This window comes from Triticum aestivum, chromosome 2B (assembly GCF_018294505.1).
Source record: "Triticum aestivum cultivar Chinese Spring chromosome 2B, IWGSC CS RefSeq v2.1, whole genome shotgun sequence".
In the NCBI taxonomy this organism is placed as follows: Eukaryota; Viridiplantae; Streptophyta; class Magnoliopsida; order Poales; family Poaceae; genus Triticum; species Triticum aestivum.
In genome coordinates, this window is record NC_057798.1 from 149,387,449 (window position 1) to 149,408,083 (window position 20,635).

Sequence of the window (20,635 nt, forward strand, 5' to 3'; positions counted from 1 at the left end):
TCTGAACTTATTATGACCTTGCTTCATTGTGAGTGCAGAAGTTCGTGCAGCGTTGTCGCAAGCTGGTAGGGCTGCTTGGGTGTGCTGGAGCTGGGTCAGTTGAAGCTCATCAGCCTGTAGCCACACAGGGTATCATCGGCTCATCGAGCCATGCTCCCTCGTCGTCTAGGTTGGTTGGGGAGGAGGAGGATGAGGAGGAGGAGGAGGAGGAGGAGGAGGAGGAGGAGGCCATATATGAAGAAGGGGAGGAGGAGGATGAGAGCAACGGGGAGGAGGAGTACGATGAAGATTATGGACCTCCAGCAACTCAAACGTCTCAAGCATCTCAGCTGCCGAAGAAGAGGAATCCGAAGAAGAAGGATTTGCTGAGTCTGGACCCTTTCCAGAGACCGGTTCCTCGACGGCCCAAGAAGAAGACCGAAGAGAATCGTTCAAAGAGTAACGAGGACCGTACCTCCAAGAGGGGAAGGAGCAACTGATTATGCTCTTCGATAGTTGGCTCTTTTAGTTTCGTTGAACTTCGTTTGATTGAACTATTCGGATGGTTATGAAGCTACGTGAAACTATGTGTTTGCTATTTGTGGATCTATGTGTTTGCTATTTGTGAAACTATGTGGAACTTCGTTTACTAATTAGTTGAAGTTTGTTTGAAATGTTCTATGCACTTCAAATTTGTTAATGTGTATGTGATGCCCAAGTTTAATTGTTTGAGATCTGTGATATTGTTGTCATATTTGTGAAAATTACTATAATATTATTGTCATATTGAATTTGAAAAGAAGCAAGCAAATGAACTTAAATTCATAAAACACAGGACCCTACCGCCAAGGCCCCTGACGGTAGGGTCAGACAGCCTACCGCCAGGGCAACTCAATTCTTCGTTACAGAATCGTTACACTCAAAAAACAAGACCCTACCGCCAAGGCCCCTGGCGGTAGGGTCAGAAAGCCTACCGCCAGGGCAACTCAATTCTTCGTTACAGAATCGTTACACTGAGACAGGAACCTACCGCCAGGTGCTCTGGCGGTAGGTTTGGACAGCCTACCGCCAGGCCTCCTTGCGGTAGGTACTTATCCACGTCAGCGAAGTCAAACGGCCGCCGTCCCCCTCTGTCGCACCCCTACCGCCATGGGCCGTGGCGGTAAGCTATCTAACCCTACCGCCGTAGGGCCTGACGGTAGCAAAAGGGTCAAATTTCGAAAAAAATTCAAACAGGGATCAGATCCTGAAATCCTTTCCAAAAAGGGTCAAAACACGAAATTCGGCCTCGCTGGTTTCCTTTCTTGCTGCCTCTCCTGCGCTGCCGGCGTGTCGGACGTTCAAAAATCTCGTCCCCCCTTTGGGTTAGCGTAGACAGGCAAGGGGGCGGCATTACCACCGGTGGAGATTGCACCCTAGGACCGACCCCAGGCTTTATGGACTAGCCAAGAACCCTAAGCAAAAAGAAAATCCCCATCTTCTTCCCCTCCAAATCTCCCAATCCCTTTCTCCTTCGAGAAAATCTGCCCGAGATTCCGCACGAGCACCGCCGGTTCCCTCTAGGAAGGGGAGAGATCCGACCTATCTCCGCGGCGGCGAATCGGGGAAGATGAATCCCCTGACGCAGGTGAAGCGGACGCAGGTGATAAACCAGAAGGAGGCGGCGTTGGGCCTCAGCGAGGACGCATCCTGGCACACCAAGTTCAGGGGCTCCGCCTACGTCTTCGTCGGCGGCGTCCCCTTCGACCTCACCGAGGGCGACCTCCTCGCCGTCTTCGCGCAGTGAGTATTAGACCGCACCCCCCGACCTAGCTTTTCCGCCCGTTTCCCCCTCCCGACAGATTTGGCAGGGAAGTATTTTGACCGGTTTCCGATCTCTTCTCTCAGGTATGGCGAGGTGGTCGACGTGAACCTCGTGCGCGACAAGGCCACCGGCAAGTCCAAGGGCTTCGCATTCGTCGCCTATGAGGACCAGAGGAGCACGGTTCTTGCTGTCGGTGAGTCCCCTTTCCCCTTTCCTACTAGGTCGCTTCTGTGTGTGATTCCAATTGCTTTGCTGAAGTGATAACATTTTCGCTTCATCTCGTGCGGTGTAGATAACTTGAATGGGGCTAAGGTTCTTGGGAGGATCATCAGGGTTGACCATGTGGAGAAGTACAAGAAGAAGGAGGAGGAGGACGAGGAGGAGCTGCAGAAGAAGAGGGAGGAGCGCGGCGTGTGCTATGCTTTCCAGAAAGGCGAGTGCAACCGCGGCGATGCGTGCAAATATTCCCATGATGAACAGGTATCTATCCTGCTTCTGCAGTTTACAAATTGTTATTCAATTTTTTTTGCTAGGAATACACACATCCCATTCATCATCATGCTCGTAGTGATTTGGACTAGTAATGTTTTCTCACTATAGCATGAGCACGGAGGATATTGCCAAATCATTAGGTAGAAAAATAGCTTCTAGCCATTTTATTATTCGTTAGGAATGCAAACAAGCAATTAACTACCTGGCATGTAGCAATATTTCACTGCATTGGTCCAGGTCATTTTTGATTATTCGTTAGGAATGCCTACAAGCAATTCACAACCTGCCTCATAGTAATTTGCACGAGTGAAGTTTTTTCACTACAGAATGAGTAAAGGATAACCAGATCAATTATTAGGTAGAAAATTAGTTCCTGGCATTTCACTCCAACTAGTAAGCGTGTGCAATGCATGTCTCTACCTATAGAACACATATTTCTCAAAAAAAAACCTATAGAACACATGAGTATTGCTTTTGAATTTGTATTCTATTTTTATTTTGAAAAATAAAAAATATGTAGTCCTTGATAATTCCTTCCTTGGTAAGGATAAGGACAAAAAAATCTCAATCAATTAACATTAGCGAAACATAATACACAAAACCACTTTCCAAAAATCCTTGATAGAAATCGAATATGTACTCCTAACAAGGTTTTCGAGTCGATGAGTCGACGAGTCGCTCAGGGGGGGCGACTCTAGACTAGTCGTGACTAGTCTAGACTCATGGTCGACGAGTCGACATGCGATGAGTCGACGTGAGTTAAGCAGTAGGGAGCAGACCAGCAGCAGACCAGCAGCAGCCAGCGGCAACCAAGGGAGGAGTCGCAGCAACCAACCAAGACAAGGCCATCAGGAGATGGGAGGAGCAGCCCAACAACAGCGGCAACCAAGGGATGAGCAGCAGGCAGCAGCAACCAGGGGAGAAGGGGACGAGCAGCAAGCCAGGGCGGCGGCTGCTGCAGAAGAGGGCTGGGTCGGGGGAGGGGGGCTGGAACTGTTCGATCTAGGTTTCCAGACGCTCCAATCTTCCTTCAATACTGGCCCACACGGCAATATTGGCCCAGTAAGGCCCAATGAAACCCTAGCCTGCCTAGCTCAATCTGGACCATCCATATTCTCTAATCTTCACCGTCCATCCACTCTCGTCTTAACTCTCTCTCTCACCTGCTCCCCTTCCAGCCCCCAGGCACGAATCGACAGGCGCAATGGCCTTGCTGCAGCTCCTCCTCCATGGCTTCTCTGCCTCCACCCCTTCCTCTCCGCCTCCCCCATCCTTCCCTGGAGCCACCCCTCCTTCCCTGCTCCATTTTCTCTGCCCAACTTCTCTTTCATGACAGATTGAACGAGTCGTTCGCCTCAAAAACTGCGACTAGTCGAGACTAGTCGGGACTAGTCGATCGAGTCGATCGACTCATCCAATGATTCGAGTCGACAGGTTGAGTCGACCTTCATGTAACGACTTGTCGACTAGTCGACGACTAGTCGCGACTAGTCGTTCGACTCGAAAACAGAGACTCCTAATGCCAAGATCAAACTATTAGCACACTTGTGCAAAGATTGAATTTATACATGAACATGAAACTTTACATGTTGTAGATACTGTCTAAGACATCTTATGGCAGTCAATAAGCAGCTCGGTTTGTTGTGATATTTAGGGATGTCATGTGAAGTTCGAGCAGACCAATAACAAGTCACAATCGTACAACATATGTCACAAATCAAGGACGGTTCTATTTAATCTAGTGTATAACAAAAATGGAATCAAATAAATCATGAGTATTTCAAAATGTCTTTGTGAACTTGATAGGACTTATGATAAACATAAGCATTGTCCATGTGAACATGGCAGAGATACAAAATTGGAATGAAGAGAGAGAGAATAATATTTCACAATGTCTTTATGAACTTGATAGGACTTCTAATACACATAAGCATTGTCCATGTGAACATGGCGTCATGGCAGAGATACAAACTTGGAACGAAGAGAGAGAGAATAGCGGTCCTTGGAAGAACTGAATCGGTCCACTCTTGGGTTTGGGATGCTTGTTATCTTCAGAAGTTTAGGTGTTCATGGAAGTCTCAGCGGGCACTGCTACCGAGGGACAATTTTACCCTGTTCTCAGTTTCTCACAGCTTCTTTTGGAGTTTAACTACGGTTCAGACGTACACTATATGTACTCCCTCTGTTCTCTAATATAAGATGTTTTGGATATTTCAATATGGACTACATGCGGATTGAAATAAGTGAACAAACATACTAAAACGCGTCTATATACATCCGATTCAGAAAAAAAGTTAGAACATCTTATAATAGTGACCGGAGGGAGTACTATATAGTTGCATATCGTCTTTAGCCCAAAAAAAACAAGTCGTAGTAAAGAAGCATTACATTTGATAATGAAATTAAGAGGGGGAATTTAACACTGAAGATGTTTTGAACTATTTTCATGATGCAAAAAAAACATGGTTCGAATCACATAGCTGTCATGAGCAGCGTACTCCTAACTTCCTAAGGCAAAAATAACTCAACATGCAACAGTCATCAAGGACCTGCAGGAACAAATGTAGCAGGTAAGAAGAGTTGGGGAAGCATGATTCAGGTGGAAACCAATCCGCAAATCAGGGTGGGCCGCGAGGATCCAGGGACGCGGGGCGCCGGGAGGATCGGCAGATCACGGCGTCTGCTCGGCAGAACATTGGATCTGAGACGTTGATCTGGATGGCAGATCATTGACGTAATATGGGCAGTAGGATATATTTAAGTTGATTTGATCGGAGGGTCCTGTGTACAGTTTGCTGTGTGACTTTAGGAAAATTTATGTTTGCTCTTTTAATAGTAGTGGAAATGGTCGGTGAAATAACGGTCTGGTATTAATTTGCACCTACATTTTCTCAAGATAAAGATATGCTGGAAACTTATACTTGCACAGTAAGGCCTTACGGTTGTTGTGGTCATCAATTCACTTCAGTCAAATGACCTTATTACCTTCCAAAACATATGTTGCGGAATTCTATGAAAGAATGGGGGTAACAAACAGTAGTCGTTGCAAATACATGCTCCATTTATGGTATTGTTGATGCTACTTGGCAGGAAACATTTGCCCTTCGTACTAGGCCTTATAGTTTATCAGTAACCTTCTTAAATTCTTCCACTGAACCGTCATGATTGCCAACTAATTCTGGTGCTCATGGTTATATTTCAGAGAAATGCAAACACTGGTTGGGGTTCTAAGGAGGATGACCCAAAATGGGAGCATGACAGACACCGTGGTCCACAAAATAAGGGGGAATCCCGTGGTGTCTGCTATGCTTTCCAGAAAGGCGAATGCAGTCGGGGAGATACCTGCAGGTTTTCGCATGATGAGCAGGTAGCTGTCCAGGGACGTGGCGTCTGCTATGCTTTCCAGAAAGGCGAGTGCAGTCGCGGAGCTTCCTGCAGATTTTCACATGATGAGCAGGTAACTGTCCTGCTTGTGCATTTAGCCATTTACCAAGTACACAAGCAACAAACGACATAGCTTGTGTTAATTTCCATGAGAAGTTTTTTCGCGTATAAACAAGTTATATTGCCAGTTTATAGTTATTAATAGAAAATGAGTTACTTATCATTTTGCCATGACGTTCCTTTAGAGTATTTCTACTGATATTTTCTCGAGGTGATATGCTGAAAACTTTGTCTTATCACAGTAAGGCCTTTACTGTCATGTTTTTACATGTACTTCACTTGGACGAGTCATTATCTGCAAAATATATTTCATGAACTCCGTAGCAGATATGTTGTTTTGGAGTAACATTCGCACATTGCCAGAGGTTTTAACATTTGTTGTTGGAGACACAAGCACCATTCTATTAGATTGCGCTAGATATGGCTGTATGCTAGAGATTGTTGTTATGGACAGGATTTATGATATTTATACAGCATGTTGCATGCTTCTCTGAATGTAATAATAACTAACCAATTTATGGTTATCAGTGCGCATTTTCTATTGTTGCCAGGCTGGAAATATGTGTCCGTATACTTGTCATATAGTTCATCAGTAATGTTGTTCAGTCGTTCCAGTAAAAAGCCATTGCTTGCTTGGCAACTAATTCTGATCGTGAATTATATTTTCAGAGAAATGCAAACACTGATCGACGTTCTAGGGAGGACAGCAATGCAAGGCGGCAGCATGACCATGATCCACCAAAGAGCCACAAAAATATCCCTGACAGGACTAAAGAAGAGGCGAGATCAGGGGATAGGGATGGTCAATCCTCAAGATCAGAGTTGTACAGGGACCGAGATTCTAGGACAAGATATGGCGATAGAGACACAAAAGATAGGGACAGGAACATGCACGAGAAATCCCCTGAGAGATCCAGAGGCGACAGGCAGAGAGGCGATGACAGGGGAAGAGAAGATAGATCAGACACAAAAGATAGGGACAGGAACGGGCACGAGAAATCCCCTGAGAGATCAAGAGGCGACAGGCAGAGAGGTGATGACAGGGGAAGAGAAGATAGATCAGACATAAAAGGTAGAGACAGGAACGGGTACGAGAAATCCCCGGAGAGACCAAGAGGCGATAGGCAGAGGGGCGATGACAGGCGAAGAGAAGATAGATCAGAGAGCAGGCGGTCTAGGCACGACAGAGATTCTGGTGTCCGTTACGAGAGAAGAGGCGACAAAGAGGAAGAATGGTACAGGAAATCGCAGAGATAAAACTTGGGTTTTCAGGGCACGCTCTGCCGTTGCTATTCTAATCTGGTTGATGTTTGTACTTGTACAAGGTGAACAATTATGTTCAGTCCTTTGGTGTTTGCTTGTTCTTTTCATTTACGAGGTTTCTGAACATACTAGCCAATGGATGATTTTGCAGGGTTTCAACTCAATCCATTGGTTTCCACAGCAGTGTTCATTATTGTTATTACACTTATCTGGTGAATCTTGTACCACTATGGAAAGTTTTATCGGTTGTAGCACTACTAGCACCCCCGTCCTGTAATTTTAACATAAAACTGGCACGATTAGAGCACTGTATAAATTTAATCATTACTCAACAAGTGTTCAGTATAAACAAAGTATGAAAAAATAATTATAAAAAGACAGAAAAACAAAGGTGAAAGGTGACAACTTCCTTTAATTGCAAACCGTCAAGGATCGGTGAATCAACCACTCCGGAATGAACACCCCGAATAGAAAAGCCATGGCCTCCCTCATAATGCTTGTTTCCTGGATGGTTTGGAATGAGCAAAATGCTCGGGTCTTTCGCCACAAAAGCGTGCTGCCTACAATCATGCTCAACGTGATTGTCGAGGAGATGAAACTTTAGATAACCGCGGGTGCAAAGAAACTAGGGGTTTTGATGTTGGGAGAGTAATCTCGTGGGTGTGTGTGGGTCATGATTTTTTGTCGAAAGAGACCCTCTGCCTACTGGAATTGCCAAAAGAGACCCCCTCCGGATGAAATTGACAAAAAAGGACACCCTCGGCCGTGGCGGCAGGCGACACGTGGCCCCTGCCGTCACGCCTGGAGGCGGCGGGCCTTGCCGCCATGCCAGGAGGCGGCCGCCGGGGTAAAACGTCTCTCGCACAGTGCCTCACGCCGGGACGGAATGGGCCGGGCCAGGTGGGCCCTACCACCACTAGATGAGGCGGCTAGCATTGCTGCTGACGCTACCACACCGACAGCTCCTGCTGCGCGCGGGCCCAGTCGGGGGGCCATGCCGCCACTGCGTGAGGCGGCCTCGCTGTTGCTGGTGCTGCATGCCCGACATCCTTTACTGTGGCAGACGGCGATAATTACCAGGCGTGGACGATGCTGATTTTCACGGGCGGGAATCTGTGCCTTTTATTTCTTTATTCGCGATGATTCGCTACTACCCGGGAGCTGGCTTTTGCCACTGCTTTGTATGCACTTGCACTGATTCCGCTGCGGTGCTGCCTAGGGACTCAACTGCCTTTTGCTTGAGCGGACGCGACGGCATCAGTCACTCAACGCTGCTTTTGCTTCAGTCTATTGCTGCAGCCTGGGCGACAGCACTCAGGCATGCACTGGTTACACTATTTTGGATCACGCGTATTTTCCACCTAGAATTTTGTCGGTATGAGTTTGCCTTGCTCGGATCAAAGCATTGGGACGAAAAAAAATATAGTTTTGGAATAAAAAGTGGCATTTTCTTTCCCGCCATAAATTATTTCCGTCATTTTCTTTCCTGACAATTTTTCCTTCTCTCCCCACCCGAAAACACTTTAATAATACAAACTAATTATCGAACGTCGTGCAACAACTACAACATGAAATTAAGATAGAACATAATGCCCTACAATAAGACAACACAAACTAATAATGCAAGTACATCTGAATTAAACGGTAGAACTGTACTTGAAAACTAAAAATACAGCTTAAAAACTACATGAAGGCATCATCGTCATCCTTCGTCGATGCAGAACTCTTGCCCTTCGAGGATGCAAAACTCTTACCCTTGGACAATGCAGAACTCTTGCCCTTCGAGGATGCAGAACTCTTGCCCTTGGACGATGCAAAACTCTTGCCCTTGGACGATGCAGAACCCGGAAGCGGCGGCATGAAGATATCATCTTCCTCCTCGCCGTCGTCAGTCCATAAAAAACTATGTTTTGCTGCAAACTTCAGCTCTGGTTCACTCTTATGCTCTATCTTCTTCCATCTTCCATGCAACCTGAGAAGTTCTTTTCGTATCTCCTCAAAGGTCCTGGAAGGCCACCCACACCTTGATAATGCGTGACTTAGCTCATTCATGAGAGTGTCATTACTGATGAGTTCATCCCATGAAACTATTGTATTGTCTATCTTGAAATTGGCGGCTAAACGCAGAAGACATCGGGACATACTAGGGTGAAAACTACGATCAAAAGGATAACCGAACATCTTGAGGAGACTAGGAGACTACACTGAAGTCTGTATCCACCTTAGTGTGTAGGTTTTTTTTATAGGTTCAGAAGAAAAGAATAGGCGGGAACTCAGAAGCGGGAAAGTATGTCGGGAGATATAGGCGGGAAACGGCGGTGCGAGTGGAACACAGAAGCGGGAAAGTATGGCGGGAGATATAGGCGGGAAAGGGCGGTGCGAGGTGTACACGGGAACTCAGAAGCGGGAAAGTATGGCAGGAGATATAGGCGGGAAACGACGGTGCGAGGTATACGCGGGAACACAGAAGCGGGAAAGTATGGCGGGAGATATGATGTCTACTACGCAACTTTATTCGTGTAGACTCGTGTTGGGCCTCCAAGCGCATAGTTTTGTAGGACAGTAGCAATTTTCCCTCAAGTGGATGACCTAAGATTTATCAATCCGTGGGAGGCGTAGGATGAAGATAGTCTCTCTCAAGCAACCCTGCAATCAAATACAAGAAATCTCTTGTTGGGGAACATAGTAATAATTTAAAAAATTTCCTACGTGTCACCAAGATCAAACTAGGAGATGCTAGCAACGAGAGAGAGGGAGTGCATCTTCATACCCTTGAAGATTGCCAAGCGGAAGCGTTGCAAGGAACGCGGTTGATGGAGTCGTACTCGTGGCGATTCAAATCGTGGAAGATCCGATCTAGCGACGAACGGACGACGCCTCCGCGTTCAACACACGTACAGCCCGGGGACGTCTCCGGCGAGAGGATAAGTTGAGGGAGAACTCCGGCGTGGTGGTGGAGCTCGTGGTTTTCCGGCAGAGCTTCGCTAAGCACTACGGAGGAGGAGGAGGTGTAGGAGGGAGCAGGGCTGCGCCAGGGGAAGGGTTGGTTGCATCCCTTTCTCTCCCTCACTATATATAGGGGAAGGGGGGGGGGAGGAGGCACCCTAGGGTTTCCCTAGGGGAGGGGCGGCAGCCACAGGGGAAACCCTAGATGGGTTTGGGCGCCCCCACCCCTAGGAAACTTGGCCACAAGCCGGGAGGGGCGGCTGCCCTTGGGGAGGTGCCCCCACCTCTCCAGGTCATGTGAGATGGGGTGGGAGGGAAGCACAACCCCTTAATAAGTCCCCCAAACGCTTGCCGAGGCCTCAGAAACTCCTTTTGGTCACACTTGATCGTCACCCGGTACCTCCGGAACAATTTAGGACTCCAATTCCCTTCATCCAATATATCGATCTTCACCCCCGGACCATTCTGAAGTTCCTCGTCACGTCCGGGATCTCATCTAGGACTCCAAACAACCTTCGGTAACCACATACTATTCCCATTACAACTCTAGCGTCACCAAACCTAAGTGTGTAGACCCTACGGGTTCGGGAACCATGCAGACATGACCGAGATACCTCTACGGCCAATAACCAATAGCGGGATCTGGATAACCATATTGGCTCCCACATGTTCCACGATGATCTCATCGGATGAACCACGATGTCGGGGATTCAATCAATCTCGTACACAATTCCCTTTGTCCATTGGTATGTTACTTGCCCGAGATTCGATTGTCGGTATCCTCATACCTTGTTCAATCTCGTTACCGGCAAGTCTCTTTATTCGTTTCGTAACACATGATCCCATGACTAGCTCCTTAGTCACATTGAGCTCATTATGATGATGCATTACCAAGTGGGCCCAGAGATACCTCTCCGTCATACGGAGTGACAAATCCCAGTATCGATTCATGCCAACCCAACAGACACTTTCGGAGATACATGTAGTGCACCTTTGTAGTCACCCAGTTATGTTGTGACGTTTGATACACCCAAAGCATTCCTAAGGTACCCGGGAGTTGCACAATCTCATGGTCTAAGGAAAGATACTTGACATTAGAAAAGCTCTAGCAAACGAACTACACGATCTTGTGCTATGCTTAGGATTGGGTCTTGTCCATCACATCGTTCTCCTAATGATGTGATCTTGTTATCAATGACATCCAATGTCCATGGTCAGGAAACCATGACCATCTATTGATCAACGAGCTAGTCAACTAGATGCTCACTAGGGACATGTTGTGGTCTATGTATTCACACATGTATTACGGTTTCCGGTTAATACAATTATAGCATGAACAATAGACAATTATCATGAACAAGGAAATATAATAATAACCATTTTATTATTGCCTCTAGGGCATATTTCGAACAGTCTCCCACTTGCACTAGAGTCAATAATCTAGTTACATTGTGATGAATCGAACACCCATAGAGTTCTGGTGCTGATCATGTTTTGAACGTGGGAGAGGTTTAGTCAATGGATCTGCGACATTCAGATTCGTACTCCCTCAGTTTCTTTTTAGTCTGCATATAAGGTTTGGTCAAAGTCAAGCTTTGTAAAGTTTGACTAACTTTATATTAAAAAATATAAACATTGACAATATGAAATCAACATTATCAGATGCACCATGAAATGTATTTTCATACCACATAGTTTTAATATTGTAGATGTTCATATTTTTTTATATAAATTTGGTCAAACTTTGTGTAGTTTGACTTTGACCAAATCTTATATGCGGAGTAAAAAGAAACAAAGGGAGTATGTACTTTACAAATATCTATGTCTCCATCTTGAATATGTTCACGAATGGAGTTTAAACGGCGCTTGATGTGCTTGGTCTTCTTGTGAAACCTGGGCTCCTTGGCAATGGCAATAGCTCCAGTGTTGTCACAGATGAGAGTCATCGGGCTCGACGCATTAGGAATCACTCCTAGGTCGGTGATAAACTCCTTCATCCAGACTCCTTCATGCACTGCTTCCGAAGTAGCTATGTACTCCGCTTCACATGTAGATCCCGCCATGACGCTTTGCTTGCAACTGCACCAGCTGACTGCCCCACCATTACAAATATACACGTATCCGGTTTGTGACTTGGAGTCATCCATATCTATGTCAAAGCTAGCATTGACGTAACCCTTTACGACGAGCTCTTCGGCACCTCAATAAACGAGAAACATATCCTTAGTCCTTTTCAAGTACTTCAGGATATTCTTGACCGCTGTCCAGTGTTCCATACCGGGATCACTTTGGTACCTCCCTACCAAACTTATGGCAAGGTTCACATCAGGTCTGGTACACAGCATGACATACATAATAGAGCCTACGGCCGAGGCATAGGGGATGACACTCATCTTTTCTCTTTCTGCTGCCGAGGTCGAGCGTTGAGCCGTGCTCAATCTCACACCTTGCAATACAGGCAAGAACCCCTTCTTGGACTGATCCATATTGAACTTCTTCAATATCTTGTCAAGGCATGTGCTTCGTGAAAGACCAATGAGGCGTCTCGATCTATCTCTATAGATCTTGATGCCTAATATGTAAGCAGCTTATCCAAGGTCCTTCGTAGAAAAACACTTATTCAAGTAGGCCTTTATGCTTTTCAAAAGTTCTATGTCATTTCCCATCAATAGTATGTCATCTACATATAATATGAGAAAAGCTACAGAGCTCCCACTCACTTTCTTGTAAATACATGCTTTTCCATAAATATGTATAAACCCAAACGCTTTGATCATTTCATCAAAGCGAATGTTCCAACTTCGAGATGCTTGCACCAGCCCATAGATGGAGCACTGGAGCTTGCATACCTTGTCAGCATTCTTAGGATCGATAAAACCTTCCGGCTGCATCATATACAATTCTTCCTTAAGGAAACCGTTAAGGAATGCCGTTTTGTTGTCCATTTGCCATATCTCATAATCATAGAATGCGACAATTGCTAACATGATTCAGATGGACTTCAGCTTCGCTACGGGTGAGAAGGTCTCATCGTAGTCAACTCCTTGAACTTGTCGATAACCCTTAGCAACAAGCCAAGCCTTATAGACGGTCACATTACCATCCGCATCAGTCTTCTTCTTAAAAATCCACTTATTTTCTATGGCTCGCCGACCATTGGGCAAGTCCACCAAAGTCCATACTTTGTTCCCATACATGGATCCTATCTCGGATTTCATGGCTTCAAGCCATTTGTTGGAATCCGGGCCCGCCATCGCTTCTTCATAGTTCGAAGTTTCACCGTTGTCTAACAACATGATTTCCAGGATAAGGTTGCCGTACCACTCTAGTGTGGAACGTGTCCTCGTGGACCTACGAAGTTCAGTAGCAACTTGATCCGAAGTTTCATGATCATCATCATTAACTTCCTCTCTAGTCGGTGCAGGCACCACAGAAACATCTTCCTAAGCTGCGCTACTTTCCGGTCCAAGAGGGGGTACCTCATCAAGTTCTACTTTCCACCCACTTACTTCTTTCGAGAGAAACTCTTTCTCCAGAAAGGATCCATTCTTGGCAACAAAGATCTTGCCCTCGGATCTGAGGTAGAAGGTATACCCAATAGTTTCCTTAGGGTATCCTATGAAGACGCATTTTTCCGATTTGGGTTCGAGCTTTTCAGGTTGAAGTTTCTTGACATAAGCATTGCATCCCCAAACTTTCAGAAACCACAACTTAGGTTTCTTCCCAAATCATAATTCATACGGTGTTGTCTCAATGGATTTGGACGGTGCCCTATTTAAAGTGAATGCGGCAGTCTCTAAAGCATAACCCCAAAATGATAGCGATAGATTGGTAAGAGACATCATAGATCACACCATATCCAATAGAGTGCGATTATGACGTTCGGACACACCATTTCCCTGAGGTATTCCAGGCGGCATGAGTTGTGAAACAATTCCACATTTCCTTAAGTGCGTGCCAAACTCGTGACTCAAATATTCTCCTCCACGATCTGATCGTAAGAACTTTATTTTCCTGTCACGTTGATTCTCTACCTCGCTCTAAAATTCCTTAAACTTTTCAAAGGTCTCAGACTTGTGTTTCATTAAGTAGACATACCCATATCGACCTAAGTCATCTGTGAGGGTGAGAACATAACGATAGCCACTGCGAGCCTCAACGCTCATTGGACCGCATACATCAGTATGTATTATTTCCAACAAGTTGGTTGCTCGCTCCATTGTTCTGGAGAACGAAGTCTTGGTCATTTTGCCCATGAGGCATGGTTTGCACGTGTCAAATGATTCATAATCAAGAGACTCCAAAAGTTCATCTGCATGGAGTTTCTTCATGCGTTTGACACCAATGTGACCAAGGCGGCAGTGCCACGAGTATGTGGGACTATCATTATCAACCTTACATCTTTTGACATTCAAACTGTGAATATGTGTAACATCACGTTCGAGATTAAATAAAGTTAAACCATTGACCAGCGGGGCATGACCATAAAACATATCTCTCATATAAATAGAACAACCATTATTCTCGGATTTAAATGAGTAACCATCTCGCATCAAACGAGATCCAGATACAATGTTCATGCTCAAAGCTGGTACTAAATAACAATTATTGAGGTTTAAACTAATCCCGAAGGTAGACGTAGAGGTAGTCTGCCGACGGCGATCACATCGACCTTGGAACGATTCCCGACGTGCATCGTCACCTCGTCCTTCGCTAGTCTCCGCTTATTCCGCAGCTCCTGTTTCGAGTTACAAACGTGAGCAACTGCACCGGTATCAAATAACCAGGAGCTACTACGAGCGCTGGTAAGGTACACATCAATAACATGTGTATAATATATACCTTTGGTGTTGCCGACCTTCTTATCCGCTAAGTACTTGGGGCAGTTCCGCTTCCAGTGACCATTTCCCTTGCAATAAAAGCACCCAGTCTCAGGCTTGGGTCCATTCTTTGGCTTCTTCCCGACATCTGGCTTACCGGGCGCGGCAACTCCCTTGCCGTCCTTCTTGAAGTTCTTCTTTCCCTTGCCTTTCTTGAAACTAGTGGTCTTATTCACCATCAACACTTGATGTTCCTTTTTGATCCCACCTCCGCTGATTTCAGCATCGAATATAACTCAGGAATGGACTTCTCCATCCCTTGCATATTGTAGTTCATCAAAAAGCTCTTGTAGCTAGGTGGAAGCGACTGGAGGATTCTGTCAATGACCGAGTCATCTGGAAGATTAACTCCCAACTGAGACAAGCGGTTGTGCAACCCAGACATTTTGAGTATATGCTCGCTGACAAAACTGTTTTCCTCCATCTTACAACTATAGAACTTGTCAGAGACTTCATATCTCTCGACCTGGGCATGAGCTTGGAAAACCATTTTAGCTCTTGGAACATCTCATATGCTCCGTGTTGCTCAAAATGCTTTTGGAACCCCGGTTCTAAGCTGTAAAGCATGCTGCACTGAACCAGGGAGTAATCATCACTACGCGACTGCGAGGCGTTCATAACGTCTTGAGTTGTTGGGAAAATGGGTGCGTCACCTAGTGGTGCTTCAAGGACATATGCTTTCTTGGCAGCTATGAGGATGATCCTCAAGTTACGGACCCAGTCCGTATAGTTGCTTCCATCGTCTTTCAGCTTAGTTTTCTCTAGGAATGCATTGAAGTTGAGGGCAACATTAGCGTGGGCCATTGGATCTACATGATAGATTGTAAAGAAAATTTTGGACTAATTTCATCTAATCAAATTATTTAATGAACTCCCACTCAGATAGACATCCCTCTAGTCATCTAAGTGATACATGATCCGAGTCGACTAAGCCGTGTCCGATCATCACGTGAGACGGACTAGTCATCAATGATGAACATCTCCATGTTGATCGCATATACCATACAACTCATGTTCGACCTTTCGGTCTCCGTGTTCCGAGGCTATATCTGTACATGCTAGGCTCGTCAAGTCAACCTAAGTGTTTCACATGTGTAAACCTGGCTTACACCAGTTGTATGCGAACGTTAGAATCTATCACACCCGATCATCGCGTGGTGCTTCGAAACAATGAACCTTCGCAACGGTGCATAGTTAGGGGGAACACATTTCTTGAAATTTTAGTGAGGGGTCATCTTATTTATGCTACCGTCGATCTAAGCAAATAAGATGTAAACATGACAAACGTCACATGCAAATCATACATGATATGGCCAATATCATCTTGCACTTTTGATCTCCATCTTTGAGGCGCGGCATGATCACCATCGTCACCGGCATGACACCATGATCTCCATCACCGTGTCTTCATGAAGTTGTCTCGCCAACTATTACTTCTACTATGGCTAATGGTTAGAAATAAAGTAAAGTAATTACATGGCGCTTATATTGACATGCATGTCATACAATAAATTAAGACAACTCCTATGGCTCCTGCCGGTTGTCATACTCATCGACATGCAAGTCATGATTCCTATTACAAGAACATGATCAATCTCATACATCACATATATAATTCATCGCATCCTTTTGGACATATCACATCACATAGCATACCTTGCAAAAACAAGTTAGATGTGCTCTAATTGTTGTTGCATGTTTTACGTGGCTGCTATGGGTTTCTAGCAAGAACGTTTCTTACCTACGCAAAAGCCACAACAGTGATATTCCAATTGCTATTTACCCTTCTTAAGGACCCTCTTCATCGAATCCGATCTGACTAAAGTGGGAGAGACAGACACCCGCTAGCCACCTTATGCAACAAGTGCATGTCAGTCGGTGGAACCTGTCTCCGTAAGCGTATGTGTAAGGTCGGTCCGGGACGCTTCATCCCACAATGCCGCCGAATCAAGATAGGACTAGTAACGGCAAGACAAATGGCCTCGAGGTTTTCTTTACTTTCTCCTATTCATCATTAATGTCTGGTTATTGGCATTATTTAATAATGTAGTCACTAAATGTATGATTGTGTGAATCGGTCGATGAAGAAGCCTGGATTCTATTGAAAACTTGCTTCTAACCTCGTTATCCACTCACCTCTTTATCTGGACCATGCTCGTGCCTTGGGATCAGAGATATGCATTCATTGCTCGCAGTATAGCTACATAGCCGCTTGTGTACAGAACTAGTATTCCAGCCATTCTCTCGATGTACTGGCACAACATCCTCTATGTATATGTTCTACCTTGTTGCTTCTTGTACCAAGGTTGGTACTGGTCCCTCGCCGACTAAACACGATTGTGTGTACCGGATGGTTCAACTTCCTCACGTCACTCCAGATTAAGATTTACTATATAAACCAACAGTGTCTAGCCGACAGGCTGCATGAACAGTACCAAAATTTTGAAACCTATTTATTATATAATTTGGTCATTCATACCAAAATTTCAGAACTTGTTTGTTATATAATTTGTTGAGACCCCAATTCATTCACACCGTAGCATGCGGCGACCCATCTGATGGTGATTTAGCATTCAAATGCTTATGCTAGTCATTCCATGCCAATTAGAAAAATGAAAACTAATTTGACGTGGCCAAAAATCATTAGTAATACAATTTCCAGGGCCAAATACCCTAGTAGTTTTGGCCAGGTAGATTATTGACAAAAGACAATAACTGACACCACTAGTAGAAAACGAGCCATTTGTCCTGGTTCTAGAGGCCCATTAGCCCCGGTTCCGGAACCGAGACTAATGGGTTGGGACTAAAGCCCAAAACCTTTAGTCCCGATTCGCTTATGAACCGGGACAAAAGGGGCTCAACGTGGCCGCTGCGGGGCGCCCAGGCAGGAGCACCTTTAGTCCTCGTTGGTAACACCAACCGGGACCAAAAGGCATCCACGCATCAGCAACTGGCAGGAGCAGGGTTTTTTATTTTTTTTTTTGAAAGGGGGGGGGGTGTTAGGGGTTTTTGGGGGGGTTAATTTAGGGGTTTCATATATTGTGTTAGCTAGCTAATAGAGAAAAGTGACCTCTCTTATCTCCATGCTTGGTCGACGCTAGCTACTATATGTATAGAGAGAACTCGACATGCTAGCTAATAAGCAAATGAAGGAACCATTAATTATAGAAGATCGTCATGAACATATACAGAGAGGAGTGCACCTCTCTTTCTTCAAGAGATTTGTCGAACAACAAGTTTTCGTATATCTATCCGACGCTACTAGCTACATATATACAATATAAGATCTCTTACAATCCCTAACATCTAATGTAAATTTCCACATGGTATTCTCCGTCTTTATTGATGATGTGGTCAAGAAAGAATCCCGCCAATTCCTCTTGAATTGCTCGTATGCGATCTTGTGGTAGGAGTTCATCCCGCATCTGCCAGATCTAAATTGAAGAAGAGGGTCAATACATGTATATGAATGAAACTCAACACAAATGATGGTAATAAAATAAAATTATGAATATTTTTGCTTACGCACTTCATATTGCTTTTCAGAGTAGGCCCGCTCACAGGTCGAGGTGGATGAACTCGCAAACATAGTATCCACAAAAATCATTCCCACCTTCTTGCCACAAACACTTTACGAGAAATAGAGTTCAATCAAACTAATAATCAAGCATGATAGATGGTATTGATGAAACTAGCTAGAATCAATGGGAGATGCGCGGAACTAGCTATTAGTACTTACTTTCAGGTGTGTAAATCGCAGCTCCCCTGGCAGTCCCGGAGCTATTGCGGTGAACTCTTTCCAAACCCTGCGAGACAAAGAAAATAATTACTTGATATCAGGAAATGAACAAAGTTGCCTATATGGTGCGATAATGATCGATTGAACTTACTTCTCAAGCATTCCAGTCATGTCTGCATAGTCCTCGAGATCTTTTTGTCTCGAGTCTAAGACGGCTACTACTCCCCGCTCAAGCTTAATCTCTAGGAGAATAAAGTGGAAGCTACGCACGCATGCATAACTCATCAATTACATTACTACAACCTTGAGTAACAAGGGAAACCGAATATGCACAAGACAGTAACACTCACTTGAAGTTGTAAGGAAAGAGTATTTTATCTTTGTTTTGAATTTTTTAGCAACGATTCTAGCAAGTTGTCCTCGGTTTCTGTGACATTCTTTTTAACCGTCTATTCATGTATGAAATTTGGGTTAATGAATCCAATGTCATAGATTTGTGCTTTTCTGCATTCGACAATCTTCAATCTGCATAATATAATGAGGATAATTATATATACACATGCAATGAAAGAGCTGAGTTATATATAGAGACTTAATTACAGAAGTAGTACTTATAGACAGTAGCAAGTCACGAGTGATTTGTCGAGGGCCTCTTGATTGTATAACTGGAATAACTCGTCAAATTCAACATACAACACATCCATTCCAACAAGGTCGTGCTCCTCTTTAATTTTCAGCGACAAAGTATCCTCCCCAGACTCCCTGCAGGTTTTCATGTACCATTCATGGAATCTTCACATCATAATTGTTAGAGGAGGATGATCAGGTTTGATGAGAGGCTTCCCATACTGGTATCTAAATTCGTCCATCTCCATTGTTTCAAACTCTACATCATCGCCCAGGTAATAACCAGGATTGGTACCGGGCACCGTCCCCGGCAGATTAGTTCGCTTGTTCGCTGAGCTAGGGATTTTTTCCCACTTCTTCGTTCTGCTAACCTTTTATCACTGGAAGTAGTTCCCGACCTTTGTGCATATTCATATGTCCTTTTAAGAGCACGGAAATAGTTGGAATCCGGTGGAGGCGTTGCTGGTCGCTTCAGGGCATCGATAGTGCGCTTTGCTTTCACCAGATCTATTATCTCCTTCGGAGGTGGAGGTTTCTTTGCAAAAAATTCCCTCACTTGGGCTTCACAGATCTCCACGTTTTCTTTCTTGGTCCTCTCGTATGGTAACTTTTCCAGAGTCTTGAGAGATGGACCATATCTGAATTGCCGCCTCCCGCCTCTACTTGTACTGCTAGCCACCGGAGCGGCGGCATCTCTCTTTCGTTGTTGCTTACGAGGCAAAGAAGGAGGCGGAGTGCTCCGACGCGCCGGAGGAGACGGAGCGGCGGTGTTTGTCTTCCGCCGTTGCTGACGAGGCGGAGTGCTTCGACGCACCGGAGAAGGCGAAGGAGGAGGCAGAGTGGCCTCACGCGCCGGAGGAGGCGGAGAAGGAGGCGGAGTGCCCTGATCACTCGTCGGAGGAGGAGGAGGAGGAGGCGCAGTGCCCTGATTCGCCGGAGGAGGAGGAGGAGGCGGAGGCGTCCAGTTTGGAAGCTTGATGTACTCCTTCTGCCATAGACATGTAGTCCTCAGAGCACGAACCCGCTGATTCTCCCCTTCACCTGTAGGGTGGTCAAGCTCGAGCTCCTCAAATCCCTCTATTACTTCATCCACCATCACAATAGCATAGCCATGTGGAATCGAACGACAGTGAAAAGTTCCGTCGGGTTGAGGAGGTGCAACAGAGCCATCAGCCGCCTTCACAGTGAGGTTCTGCCATTTCGTCATAAGCTGGCAATGTTGAGCCTCCGTGATAGTATCCACGGGGTAGCTAGGAGCCTGAAGTCAGGCTGAATGAGCTTTGTGGAAGCCATGCTGCTTCTCGGCTAAGATGGCGGGGTAGCTTCTGGTGTAGCTTCGTGCCGCTGAGATGGTTGGCCGACAGCTTGCTGGCTCTCAAGTTCCTCTAGCTTCGTTATTCTTGATTTAATCTTATACATTTCGCTCAGATCCTCTTTCCTCCTTCTCTCCAGGCTTTTGTA

The 20,635-nt window shown here is 45.3% G+C and overlaps 1 protein-coding gene across 1 annotated transcript; it reads left to right on the forward strand.

Annotated features, from left to right (window-relative positions):
- Nucleotides 1-1,287: 1,287 nt before the first annotated feature.
- Nucleotides 1,288-7,165, forward strand: LOC123043999 (zinc finger CCCH domain-containing protein 25). The gene is made up of 5 exons (XM_044466613.1): nt 1,288-1,761; nt 1,867-1,976; nt 2,076-2,263; nt 5,478-5,732; nt 6,389-7,165. The coding sequence occupies exons 1-5, from the start codon at nt 1,589-1,591 to the stop codon at nt 6,974-6,976; spliced, it is 1,314 nt and encodes a 437-aa protein (XP_044322548.1). The 5' UTR covers nt 1,288-1,588; the 3' UTR covers nt 6,977-7,165.
- Nucleotides 7,166-20,635: the final 13,470 nt, after the last annotated feature.

Excerpts from the sequence above, each read along its gene's own strand:
- LOC123043999 (XM_044466613.1), top strand. The coding sequence starts at position 1,589 with ATGAATCCCCTGACGCAGGTGAAGCGGACGCAGGTGATAAACCAGAAG. Across the intron at positions 1,977-2,075 it reads GAGCACGGTTCTTGCTGTCG|ATAACTTGAATGGGGCTAAG; the intron begins GTGAGTCCCCTT and ends CGTGCGGTGTAG. Across the intron at positions 5,733-6,388 it reads GATTTTCACATGATGAGCAG|AGAAATGCAAACACTGATCG; the intron begins GTAACTGTCCTG and ends TTATATTTTCAG.